The sequence below is a fragment of the Zootoca vivipara genome, chromosome 1, assembly GCF_963506605.1.
Source record: "Zootoca vivipara chromosome 1, rZooViv1.1, whole genome shotgun sequence".
NCBI classification, from domain to species: Eukaryota; Metazoa; Chordata; class Lepidosauria; order Squamata; family Lacertidae; genus Zootoca; species Zootoca vivipara.
Genome location: NC_083276.1, coordinates 16,407,930 through 16,421,469, shown reverse-complemented (window position 1 = coordinate 16,421,469; position 13,540 = coordinate 16,407,930). Strand labels below are relative to the sequence as shown.

Sequence of the window (13,540 nt, the reverse complement as noted above, 5' to 3'; positions counted from 1 at the left end):
CTCGCTTCTCATAATACTTGGAACTTGAGTTCGTTCAGTAAAATGTATCCACGGCAGGTATGGTGCTTGCTTATCCCATCATCTCTATCTCTGCCCACTCTAGCCTCCCTGCATTGAGGGGAAAGTACTGAAGGGGGGCTTCTGCTGTTCAGCTGAACACACTTAGATGCCTCTCCTTCATTGGAAACTCTGTGAATTAGATCAGAATCGGAGATGGACCCTTTGTCTTATCCAGCAGGGCTGTTGCTATGTTTCTTCGTACTGGGTTCCCTGATTGCCCCACTTCACCCCCTCGCCGGTTCTATCCTATACAGCTTGTTGACTTTTCCTCCCACTGTTTTCAACAGGTGGTTTGTGTTTGACACCGAAACAAAAGATTTGGTCACCGTACATACAGACGGAAATGAACAGCTCTCCACAATGCGTTACTCACCAGGTTTGGCATTCTTTGTTCAGCTGTTTGAACAAAAAAAAAAAAAAGAGGCACTGAATACTGTATAAAAAAGTGTTTGCCGATCCCTAAATATCACAGTCTTCTATTTTATGCTTTTGCTGTCAGTGTATTTAATCGCTGGAGATAAAAAAGTTGCATAGCTTAATGGTGGATTCATTTTTCAATGTTCTCTTTCTTGAATAGAAAAATTGAAGCCTACTCTGGGCCAGCTAAAGTGACCTGTGGTTTCCTTGATTTGACAATTTACAGGAGCTCTTTTTAATATGGCAAAGGCGCTGTGAGTTGACCTTTTCAGTCAGCTCACTTAATTTTATTGTGGTGCCGGGATGCAGCTCATGTATTGTGTTCAGGAATACATTTGAAAAGCATGTGAATCATGTAACATGTCACAGTGTCTGTGTACAGAAAGAGAATTTTGTTTAAGGCTTCAGGGGAAAGTGTTCCATCTTGTGCTATATTCCATGTTATTATCACCAAAAGTATACATTTATATTCTGCCTAATCGCCCTGACAGGGTCCTTAACACAAAATATGAACTAAAACTCCCATGTGTAAAACAGATCAAAACCCCAATTTAATAACTTTAACGGCTAATATTAACAAAAATAAATAATAAAATGGCGGCATAGAACAAATTAATAATGTATTTAATGGGTTTTTTAAATTTGTGCTCCACCTTGGAATTTTCTATGAAAGGCAGCATTAAAACACTTTAATTAATTAATTAATACATCAGTCACCTCAGCCCACTATTTGAAAGGCTTCCTGAAACAGCTTATATCAATCAATCAAAACCTTTATTGGCATCATTTTCAAACATTTAAAATACATAGTCCAGTACAATCACATCGCAAACTTATCAGTACAGTCACTTGCCAAAAGGGGGAGAAGGCCAGCAAACAGCTTATATAGAGAATCCCACAATACAGATTCTGCCACTGAAAGAGTCCTGCTTTTTATAGGCACTGGTATAAAGGCCAGGCTGTGGCACCCGAAACAGGGCTTTCTCGGATTCTTTCTTTTAAGCCTATGTGGAGAGGTACATACATGAAAGAGCAGCCTTGCCACTATCCTGGTCCATGCATCCCCCCCCAATATATCCTAAAAATTCACGTAAATACAAAATTTTCAAATGTTCCTTAAATGAGCTTGATTGGGACCAGAAAGAAGACATTTCTGTGGCTGGGCTTAGGCTCTGAAATTCCCTTTAAATATCTTCCAGGAGCTAGTGTAAACCTTACTTTAAGAAGGCTTTCGGCTTGTAGATGCGTGTCTTACAATACTGGTTTTAACCAACCTCACCCAATCTGGTAGCCCAAAATATCCGGAGGCCACACCTCCCATCCAACACAGCCAGTATGAGGCGATAGGAGCTGCAGTCCAAACTTCTTCACTTATTAATAATAACTTCTGATTCCACTAATGCTGCATTTTTGATTTTCTGATGCTGCACATAGTATTTTAAATATTTTGGTAGCTGATGTTTTAGATTATTAATCTTCTGTTATTAGGGGTTTTGTGAGGAAATGTAGGGCGCAGATATTTTCAGTCGGGGATAGGAAACATCCGGTCCTTCAGAGGTTCTTGGATTCCAGCTTGCAACTCTGCAGCTGGAAGTTCAGAGCAGTAGCATTAAATACAGCAGCATCTCTAGGTCCACAGGTTCCCCATCCCTGTTTTGAATAAGTAAACAAGGAAGTAGTTTTGCATTTAATCTTATTCCTGAAATTCCAGCCCGAGGGGTGTTGCTTCTTCCTAAATCAATGCGATTTCAGCCTTATGATAAAATATGTATTCTCTTTGTTTTGCAGATGGCAACTTCTTGGCAATAGGTTCTCATGACAATTGCATTTATATATACAGTGTTAATGACAATGGGAGGAAATACAGTAGAATTGGCAAATGCTCAGTAAGTGATCACATAATTGTTTAAAAATCATCTCCAGTCCCCCCCCCCTTTTTTGTAAAGTTGTTTAACATTCTCTTCGTGGTTTAATTTAATATCCCCAAAGGTTCAGAAATGGCAACAACCCTTTCAAAACATTTATAAAACAACTTTAACAAATAATATTCTATAGACACACTACTCATTCTCCAATGCTAGATATTTGTACAATCAAAATTATTTCCAAAACTTGCACAATATATTCTTGTGGAAGACTATTGCGTGAGAAGTTTGGTAATACTGAAAACCTCTTTGTTAATTAAAAACAACAACAACAACAACAACAACAAAAATACACCATCTGGAAATGGATTTTGCCCTCCACCCAAAAGGATTGAGGTGGGAGAGAGTCGAGGAAAATTCTATCAAGGACCACACATTGGTCTGGATAGGAAACAGCAAAATACCTACAGAAGCCTAAGGCTAAAAAAAAGTGTGTGTGCAGCTCACATGCCATTCACACAGATAGAAAAATCAGTTCTGGATGACCTGCTTGCAACATAAAACTCCTGTCTGGAAGCACCCTTTGTTCTTTTAGCTGCAAGAGACTAGCCCACAGCTATCTCTCTCAGAGATGTGGTCTCATTTCCGTTCCAGTAAAATCACTAGCAACTGAGAGATTGAACCCTAGACGCTTACCTAAGGAGGCTTTCTTATTCAATATACTTAGTTTACAGTCAAGATGGCTACAAAGTAGATCTATATAACAGGCAAATAAAACCTTTCTTTAACATTGATATAGGGTCTAGAACAGGCATCCCCAAACTTCGACTCCAGATGTTTTGGACTACAATTCCCATCTTCCCCGACCACTGGTCCTGTTAGCTAGCGATCATGGGAGTTGTAGGCCAAAACATCTGGAGGGCCGCAGTTTGGGGGTGCCTAGTCTTGAAGCTCCCAGTTCCCCTGACAATTCCACCAGTGGAAGGATAGGTTGTTAGGGTTGTAAAGGTAAAGGGACCCCTGACCATTAGGTCCAGTCATGACCAACTCTGGGGTTGCAGTGCTCATCTCGTGCTATTGGCCAAGGGAGCTGGCGTACAGCTTCCAGGTCATGTGGCCAGCATGACAAAGACGCTTCTGGCGAACCAGAGCAGCACACGGGAAAAAACGTTTACCTTCCTGCTGTAGCGGTACCTATTTATCTACTTGCACTTTGATGTGCTTTCGAACTGCTAGGTTGGCAGGAGCAGGGACTGAGCAACAGGAGCTCACCCCGTCACGGGCATTTGAACCACCAACCTTCTGATTTGCAAGCCCTAGGCTCAGTGATTTAACCCACAGCGCCACCCAAGTCCCTCTCTTTAGGGTTGTAAAGACGTATCTAAATACCGATGCCTGTTACCTTTTTGTGTTTTGATCTGTAGCCCAGACAGCATTTGAGCCACTACACTGGGAACATCCTCCCCTCTGATTTTATTCCATGTGAACTGAACTTTGGGAGGCATGTGCCACTATTTTCTCCCAGCCCGAAGAGCACCCAGAACGTTGGACTGGAGCCTATGGTTCCAATACGGTGACCTGGGTTGCTACCAAACACAGGTCACCCACTGCTTCGAATGTAAACAAAGCTTCAGTGTGCCTTTCCATGCAGCTTTTTATATGTGCTCCAGTGTAATTCTATTAGGGGATGTTATGTCGCTGGAATTAATATAATGCATCTCTCTCTACAGGGTCATTCCAGCTTCATTACTCACTTGGACTGGTCTGTTAATTCTCAGTACCTTGTGTCTAATTCAGGAGACTATGAAATCCTATACTGTGAGTAACAAATAGTATTCTGCCCTTGGTACAGGGATCATTCTTGGCTGCTAATGGAGTCCTAATATGAATAACAAACCACTGCAGAGCAGACATTCATTTTTGTTTCCTAAGTTTCTTTACTGTACAAGTTAATAATTGATGTCACCTCTCTCTCTCTCTCTCTCTCTCTCTCTCTCTCTCTCTCTCTCTCTCTCTCTCTCTCTCTCTCTCCTTATTTTATAGGGGTTCCGTCAGCTTGTAAACAAGTAGTAAGTGTTGAGACCACTAGAGATATAGAATGGGTTACTTACACCTGTACTTTAGGATTCCATGTTTTTGGTAAGTATATTATAGAATAAGAATAAGAATGTTATTGTTTATACCACGCCCATCTGGCTGGGTTCCCTCAGCCACTCTGGGCGACTTCCAGCAAAATATTAAAAAATAATTAAATGCCAGACATTAAAAACCTCCCGATACAGAGCTGCCTTCAGATGTTTTCTAAAAGTTGTGTAATTCTTTATCTCCCTGACATCTGATGGGAGGGCATTCCACAGGCGCCACTGCTGAGAAGCCCCTCTGTCTGGTTCATCCCAAACATTTCAGTAAAGAAGTTCTCACTCTTGTTTCAGGTGTGTGGCCAGAAGGTTCAGATGGCACAGATATCAATGCTGTCTGCCGCTCGCAGGGGAGGAAACTGTTATCAACCGGTGATGACTTTGGCAAAGTGCACCTCTTCTCTTATCCATGTTCACAGTTTAGGGTAAGGTACCAGCCACGTTATCCTTGCAGTTGTAAAAAGGATTATTTTGTAAATAGCCGTCAGTTAAAAGGATTAATTGTTGTAATTTGTTTTTCTTGATGTTATTGCTGCTAACCATTTTATTGGAGATTTGAGGGGAGAGTTAATCTATCATAAAACATATACTTATCATAATTGAAACTTTCATGCAAGTTAACATGAAGATGATTGACAAATTGCTTCTGAGAATGCCCCACAGGAAAGGCGCAGAGGGAGAGATAGGGAAAGGCGGCCAAGTGGTAGAGGCAGCCCCTTTCCCACGGGGCATTTTAAGTCTGCTTGCCTCCTGCCACTCTGCCCACCCTACAGGCAGAGGCTGAGTGGGGGAGGCTGCGTGTGTGGTCTGTTTTTTCTGTGTGTCGTCTTTGCGTGGCTCCATTTGTGTGTGGGCGGTGCAACGTTACACAGGAGAATATAATATAATAATAATAATTTATTATTTATACCCCACCCATCTGGCCGGGTTCCCCCAGCCACTCTGGGCGGCTTCCAACAAAACATTAAAATACAGAAATCCATCAAACATTAAAAGCTTCCCTAAACAGGGCTGCCTTGAGATGCCTTCTAAAGGTCTAGTTATTGTTGTTCTCTTCGACCTCTGGTGGGAGGGCATTCCACAGGGTGGGTGCCACTACCGAGAAGGCCCTCTGCCTGGTTCCCTGTATCGTGCAAGGCGCGATGTTTCACTGATGTTAAAGGCACAGGGGGGGGGTATTACTTCAATCACCGCGCTCCTCCTTGTGCCGCCCACACACAAATGGAGCCGCCAGGGGCGTACCCAGGATCAAAATTAGGGGGGGCAAGGGGCGGGAGGGGAGGGGCCACAGTGGGAATGTGGGCGGGGCTACGTGGCCTGCGCCTCCCAGTTCTTCCGAGGAGGCGGCCCCAGGCTCCCGCTCCCGGCACGAAGCTCCAGAGGCGTGCGGGAAGCGCAAGCTTGTGGCTGCCTCCTCCGCGCCTCCAAGCTGTTTCAAGGAGGCGGCCCCAGGATCCCGCGCCCAGCACGAAGCTCCAGAGGCGCAGGGAGCGTGAGCTTGTGCCTGCCTCCTCTGCGCCTCCCAGCGCTTTCAAGGAGGCGGCCCCAGGCTCCCGCGCCCGGCACGAAGCTCCAGAGGCGCACGGGGAGCGCGAGCTTGTGCCTGCCTCCACGCCTCGCAGCTCTTTCAAGGAGGCGGCCCCAGGCTCCCGCGCCCGGCACGAAGCTCCAGAGGTGCACAGGGAACGCAAGCTTGTGCCTGCCTCCTCCGTGCCTCGCAGCTCTTTCAAGGAGGCGGCCCCAGGCTCCCCCGCCCAGCACGAAGCTCCAGAGGCGCGTGGGGAGCGCGAGCTTGTGGCTGCCTCCTCCGCGCCTCCGCCCCTCCCTAGAAGCAGGGCTGGTGGGCGGAGGCGGAGCCCAGCCCAGCGGAGCGCGAGTTCAGCGTTCCCGCCCGCCGCGCCGCGCTCTCTGGTTCCCCGCCGCGCTTGGCCTTGCCAGAGGGCGCGCCGGGGAGCTGGAGGGAGGGTGCGGCGCGGCGCGGCGGGAATGGCGAAGTCGCGCTACGCCGGGCTGTGCTCCGCCTCTGCCCACCAGCCCTGCTTCTAGAGTAGGGCAGCTGCCCTAACTTGCCCCGTGGTGGGTACGCCCTTGGGAGCCGCACGAAGACACTGCACGGCAAAAATGGACTACCTACAGCCTCCCTCCCCGCTGTAGGGCGGGCAGAGTGGGAGGAGGCAAGCAGAATATGGAGGCCCCACAGTTCGCCACCGCCAGGAGCTGCAACTGCTAGAGCAAGTTCCGTATTTATATATTTAATTGCTATGTTCCGTGGATAAGATGACCCACGTTTTTAGACCTTAAAAATTGGGTTAAAAACCTCGTCTTATAGACGGAAAAATATGATACATGCCCCCCCCCAACAACCAAGCCCAATAAGACATTATTCACTTCAGTTGCTCTTCACAATCATGGGATAGTGTACTCCGCTTGCACACTGCATGAGCCTACTGCAAACAGCTGGATAAAATCTGTCACCTTGTCAAAAACAGCACGGATTGCTGCCTGTACTACCCCCCATTTAGACCACACAAAATGAGTGTTGTCCAAAGTGTCTTTGCTGGGGAGTGTTAACAAACACAGGATGAATAGCTTTCTTTTTCTCTCCCCCCCCCCAATTTTGTGGTTTGGTTGATTGAAGCAATTTGACATTACTTCTTTGTCATCTGGCATACAGCTATTGGTTACCGTAACTTGTTGTGTTGTCGGTGCTTACCCTCCCATTGCTAATGACCCTCCCTTTTCACAATGTCTTTCAGGCTCCAAGTCATGTGTATGGTGGACACAGTAGTCATGTAACCAACGTTGATTTTCTATATGAAGATACTCATCTCATCTCCACAGGTGGAAAAGATACCAGTATTATGCAGTGGCGAGTCATTTAGAGTAAACCTTGTACGAACATACATGTGTAACCAAGGACTGGCCGTGAACCGAAGTTCTGTACGCACTGTATATGTACCATAAGAGTTAACAATGGTTGCCGTCTAGCCTAGTCACTGTGATTTTTAAGTTTAAAATCCTTACAAACCTCAGGAAAGCTAAGTTCTTGGCTGGCTGCCGTACTTATTTCAGTAATTCATAAAGTATCACTTTAAAAAAATAAAAACAGCAACACATCATTACTGCTCTTTTTGTTGTACAACATATGAAGCAGTACAAGTCTAAAATGAAGTATTGACTTGGATGCTTATGCAATATATATGAACAGGACTTTTCTATTAAATAGTCAGAAAAAAGCTTATTGTAATATTACATACATGTGCTTCACAGTTTCGTTATTTATACTTTGTGCTGTCTAGCTGCGTAGTTAGAATATCTATAGTCGGAAAACTGATGGCATTCCCGTAGATGGCAGCAGCAAAGAATTTGTATGGAAGGCTTAACCCAGGCTCAACAAGACAGAGTGAACAAGCCACTCAGCATGGCTGTTCCATGGTAGTCATTTTAATGGGACTTGCGTAAGTTTGTCTTATGAAATGAAACAGATGTTTCACTCAGCAATGCTTTCTGGGTTTTTTTTTTTTTTGCTCCCATAGTAAAGAAATTGTTTAAATAATGTGAATATTGGAATAGTCGTTAACTTGCAATTTTTCCTGGCATAGCAAAATATTAATAGTTCAAGGGTACAATCTAGCAAAATTTGGTTAAGACTTGACTTCCATAGAAAAACTGGAATGGGGTTTACTTGTAACCGACTTGAGTCTTAACTGGTTTCAGTGGAACAAGCATTTGCTAGATCGTACCAATATTTCTTCTTCTTCTTTTTGCAATCAAGCAATTTTCACTTGAATATCTCAGCAGGGATTACAGCTTCAGGTAATCTGTTTTCTAGGTGAAATCTTCTCACATATATGTTCACAATTCCTTATTGAAAAATAACGAACCAATATGGCCACACCTCTGTTATTCAATTGATAGAGTGAACCCTAATCTGTATATTGATCAGCATGAATACAACTACCTTATACGCGTGTAAAAAATAAATAAATTAGCAATTCATAAGAAATAGTAAAGCATTCTAAGCTTTACTTGCCTATTGCTTATGGATATTGTATATTCAAATGTTAAGGTCAAGTAGACAAAAATATAAAGGGATCCTTTGAAGCGTACCACTAACCTGCAGAGGAGAGATGGGGAAGTAAACACAAATAACCGCTAAGAAGACCACCTGGACTGCACAAGCAACCCAAGTATCCTCTTGAGGCTGCAGTGTTTTTATGAGTATCAGCAAAGTACCTAACAATCAGCCAAAATCTGCTTTCCCGCAATTTCCACCCTTTCTTCAGGAGAAGCAGAGAGCAAGCTTGTTTCATCTTCCGACCGATACAGCCATTTGGGACAGCAAAATTGGGGGGGGGGGTGCCCAACACAGCAGTGCATAAGTTCCACCTGCCCCCCTGTGAGTTTTGCATGGGCCAACATTTATAGTATGAAATAAGATTGTGTTTTGCAATGAAGTAAGAGTGGGGGGGTGGCATAAAATAGTTAAGGCCTTATTCGTTTTGATTGTGACACAGACTGAAAAAATCATTGTTTACATTCGGGAATGTATCTAAAGACTTTAAATGAGCAGTGTTGTTGTAAGCAGGCTCTGTAAAGCTCAACAGGAAAGTTTTTTTCTTCTTTTTCTTATAAAGGATAGGAACATGTGAATTAATTGAGCTCTGAAGCACAGGTTGTTGAGAGTTATTTCGATGAAGATTTAATAAGTTTTTGAAGCTTTTTTTATTACATCTTCAACCTGCTACATTGAAAGTGCAGGACACCAATAAACATCATGCATCAAGCATAATTGTTCTGATTTGTTTATGTTGCACGACTCAGCATGGATTAAATTCTGCATTGAAGCTGTGATATGCCGCAGCAACAGCAACAACATTTCCTTTGTGTTTTCAATTACAAATTGGGATAAAATGTTCTGAAAATCTCGATGTCAGATTTACCAGCATGGATTATATTTTCTAATTTCTGTTCAATCCTTGATTTTGACAAGCAGCAAGTTTTTTTTAAAAAAAATAACTTTTATTTGGTTTTACATTCATTCATAGTAAAAAAGCAACAACATTCACAAGATTCTTCCAAATCTTAGGACTTCCCTCCTCCCCTCCGTGGGTTCTTTAAGTAATTTTTAAATCGCATATTATAAATCCATGCAGTTTACTGTCCTCCATTGTATCCAAAATCTATGTATCATTGCAAGACTTATTTAAAACCTGCTAAAGAGTTCAAGTGTTTACAGTGGTCTTTCAAATATAATATAAATTTGTCCCAATCTTTATTGGAAGTTTTGATCCTCCTGGTTTCTGATTTTGCCGGCTAATCTTGCCATCTCTGCATAGTAGTACAATAGTTTTGTCTGCCAATCCACCCTGGTATGTATCTTACCATCTTTCCAGCTCTGGGCAAGCATTCTAGCAGCCGTAGTAGCATACATAAACAATCTTTTGGTATCTCTGCACCTACAATTCCTAACAAAAAAGCTTCTGGCTTTTTTAACAAAGGTTATTGTAAACATTTTCTTCCGTTCAATATATCATTTCCCAGAATTTCTTTATCACTTTACAATTCCACCACATATGATAAAAGGTACCTTCCTTTTCCTTACATTTCCAACAAACATTTGAGCTTGTCCTATACATTTTTGCTAGTTTGGTCGGGGTTAAATGCCAGCGATACACCATTTTCATATAATTTTCTTTTAATGTATAGCACACATACAGTTTGGGGGTGCCTGATGGAAGCATTTAAATGAATAAAAGTGCAGTGACTTTCCTCCCAGGACTGAAGGCCCCCCTCCCCAATATTCAGACTCAAGAGTGTGATCCTGAGGCCAGTGGTAGTCTTGGCACTGTGCCTAGTGAACTGCCAAGTGGAAACTTTTAAGGTTCCAAGCGGAACCTTTTAAGGTTCCAAGTTTGCTTTTTTTAAAAAAAAATGAATTTCTCTGTTTCCTCCCAGCTTCTGTATTCCAGTACAGCCATACCTCGGTTTAAGTACGCTTCGGTTTGAGTACTTTCAGGTTGAGTACTCCATGGACCCGTCTGGAACGGATTAATCCACTTTACATTACTTTCAATGGGAAAGTTTGCTTCAGGTTAAGTACAGACTTCCGGAACCAATTGTGTACTTAAACCGAGGTACCTCTGTACTATATTGGACCAATATAGACATTATAGGCATATTTCTGTATTATTTTGGCTACCTTTTTATATAAAAATAAAATAAAACAATTTCCAGAGGAGATAATAGTGCTCAAGCATGCAACAGAGAGGGCATGGGTCTCCTGGAGTTTTCCCCACAGAAACCCACTCTTTAGCAAATCTAGAATGCGGCAGCTAGACTGGTGACTGGGAATGGCTGCCGAGACCATATAACACCAATCCTGAAAGACCTCCATTGGCTCCCAATAAGTTTCCAAGCACAATTCAAAGTGTTGGTGCTGACCTTTAAAGCCCTAAACGGCCTTGGCCACCCCCATTGTTCAGCCTGGACACTGAGGTCCACCTCCGAGGGCCTTCTGGCAGTTCCCTCACTGCGAGAAGTGAGGTTACAGGGAACCAGGCAGAGGGCCTTCTCAGTGGTGCTGCCCTCCCTGTGGAACAAATGCAAATTTTTGTCTCTGGATTGAGAAAATCGACAGAAGGTTGGCAGTGCCCATCATTCAAGCAAGCTAGCCCTGCTGTCCTTATTACCCCCCACACAGGGCCGTCTTAAGCAAATCCAGTGCCATGGCGCAAAGGTCCCTCCGGCGCCCCTCCCTTTCCCCAAGCTGCTCTCTCTCGCCCTGGCTCAGGCTTCCCGCCACCCCTCACCTGCTGTGCGGTGTCCCGCTGCCAGCCCAGGTCACGCCGCCGACCCCTCTCCGCCCCAGCCAGGGTACGGGCAGCTCCCCAGCTCCCGCCACCCCCCCAGCCCGGAGGCCGCGTGGTCCAGCGGCCACCATCCACACCGGAGGAAACAAGCATGAGGTCCCGCAGTGTGCCGCTTGTTCCCCGGCTGGCTGACCGGTCCACCGCTGCCTCCGCCTGCACTCCCAGCGGCCCGAGGAGCAGGAGGCGGTTGCCATGCTGCCGCCTGTGCCCTGGGAGTGGTAGGGGGCGGCGGGCACCAGATGTGGAGGAGGCCCCTTGGGAGCCGCTCCTGCCACTGCTGCTCCCACAGGCGACAGCAGCTCGGCGGGCAGCGGCTGGGGATTATCGCGGGCCGAAGGAGAGGATGCGGCGGCAGAGCCATAGGGCTCAGACATCAGCTGTCTGGTGGGCGCAGCAGCGCCCCTGGTGGCCAGGCGCCCTGGCGCATTGCTCCACCCAGCCCAGGCCTAGAGACGGCCCTGCCCGCACCCCACCCTGAACTTGGGAATCGGAAATAACGGGGGGGGGCATCATGTACAACATGGTTGCATATACCCAACAAGAAATAAATATAATTGTTGGGAAATCCTTATTCCATTGGAAACCATTGCCTGCCTGAAAGTGTGAAGTCTTAACAGTGACAAAAATCTTCCCTCATAAGTTGGTTCTGTATTGCGTTATGTGGCTTCTCATCCTATCCTTCCTCTTAGGATTGGTTTCACCCTCACTGATGAGGGTAGCCTGTATCTATTTTGCTTTTTTAAGGGAAAGAGCCATAACTCAATGGTGGAGAATTTGGTTGGCATGCAGATGCCTCAAGGTTCATAGAACCATTCATAGAACCACAGAACTGTGGCATTGGAAGGGAGCCCGAGTGTCATCTCGTCTTACCCCCTGGAATACCGGAATGTCAGTTAAAGCATCCATGACAGATGGCCATCCAACCTCTGCTTAAAAACCTTCAAGGAAGGTTTGGTCCCTGGGAGACAGCCTGGCTGCACTGAACAGTGCTGAGGTGGATGGGCAAGCAGAACAATCTGGCTTGCTATAAGACAGTTTCCTAAGTTCCTGCGTTAGGGCAACTTGTCTGACTGGACAGTCGACATGCATGAATAAGTCGAAAATCCATTAACATTTCCCCTCCTGGAAGAATTAGCAGCAACAGCATGGATACTGTTCAGTCCTGAGGAAACATTCCAGAAGCTTGGGAATAACGTCAAAATCGGCCGAATGACCTTGCAGACTGGAAGTTGGCCAGTGGCTATGAAGATTCCTGCATGCGATGACCTAGCAGCAAAGATAGGCACTGAGACTTGTCAAGTTTCGGCAAGGATTTTATTCTCTCTAGATTAGAATGTGCAGGACCACTCTCTTTTCTAAAGGAGCTGCAGGATTGCTTTCAAAAACATGCTTTTGGTCCAAGTAGGTTTTCTCAGAAGAGCCTCTCTCGTGAAACTCTGAACCTGTGTGTATGAGCAAAGTATGCCCCAAGAACTCTACTCCACAAAAGTTAATGCTACAATAAACTTGCTGGTCTTTGAAGTTTCCCAAGCAGACAGTGACTGGTATCATACTCCTGCTGATACTTACCGTATATACTCGAGTATAAGCCTACTTTTTCAGCACAAAAAATGTGCTGAAAAAGCCGCCCTCGGCTTATACTCGAGTGAGGCGGGCAGTAGCGGAGAAAAGCACAGGACCGGGGGTTCAGAGAAGTGCTGCGCTGCGACTCTCCGAACCCCCGTCCTATGCCTGCTCTGTGCAAGGCGGCAGGGAGGGAGAAGCGGCGAGAAAGGGATCCGTCCTCGCCGCTTCTCCCCCTACCTCGCCGCCGACAGCTGGGAAAGGCATAGGACGGTATTTATTTTTATTTTTGAAAATTTACCAGTAACTGCTGCATTTCCCACCCTCGGCTTATACTCGAGTCAATAAGTTTCCCCAATTTTTTGAGGTGAAATTAGGTGCCTCGGCTTATATCCGGGTAGGCTTGTACTCGAGTATATAGGTATTTGGGTGTATTTATTGAAAAAATATTAACCACCCTTCAACAAAAGATTCCAGGAGGTGTTCAAGAAAGACGTTCGCAAAATATGGTGTGCCAAAGTGAATAAAAGGAATTCATGCAACATACGTGTTTATTTAATTCGAACAAACATTTGAATACTAGGGGCTGTGCTCCTCACCCCACTTGCCATCATTAAACCTCTAG

The 13,540-nt window shown here is 45.0% G+C and overlaps 1 protein-coding gene across 5 annotated transcripts in view; it reads left to right on the top strand.

The window, feature by feature from the left end:
- EML1 (EMAP like 1) overlaps positions 1 to 10,433 on the top strand; it is a 124,927-nt gene extending 114,494 nt beyond the window's left edge. Inside the window, exons 13-18 of one of the 5 annotated variants that reach the window (XM_060271906.1) lie at positions 348 to 436; positions 2,266 to 2,363; positions 4,073 to 4,160; positions 4,386 to 4,481; positions 4,775 to 4,905; positions 7,237 to 10,433. In XM_060271906.1, coding sequence (XP_060127889.1) covers positions 348 to 436; positions 2,266 to 2,363; positions 4,073 to 4,160; positions 4,386 to 4,481; positions 4,775 to 4,905; positions 7,237 to 7,362 — 628 coding nt within the window. In that variant the 3' untranslated portion in view covers positions 7,363 to 10,433. The remainder of the gene's footprint in view (positions 1 to 347; positions 437 to 2,265; positions 2,364 to 4,072; positions 4,161 to 4,385; positions 4,482 to 4,774; positions 4,906 to 7,236) is intronic. The other 4 variants (XM_060271899.1, XM_035106158.2, XM_060271907.1 and 1 more) reach the window with 4 other exon arrangements.
- Positions 10,434 to 13,540: the final 3,107 nt, after the last annotated feature.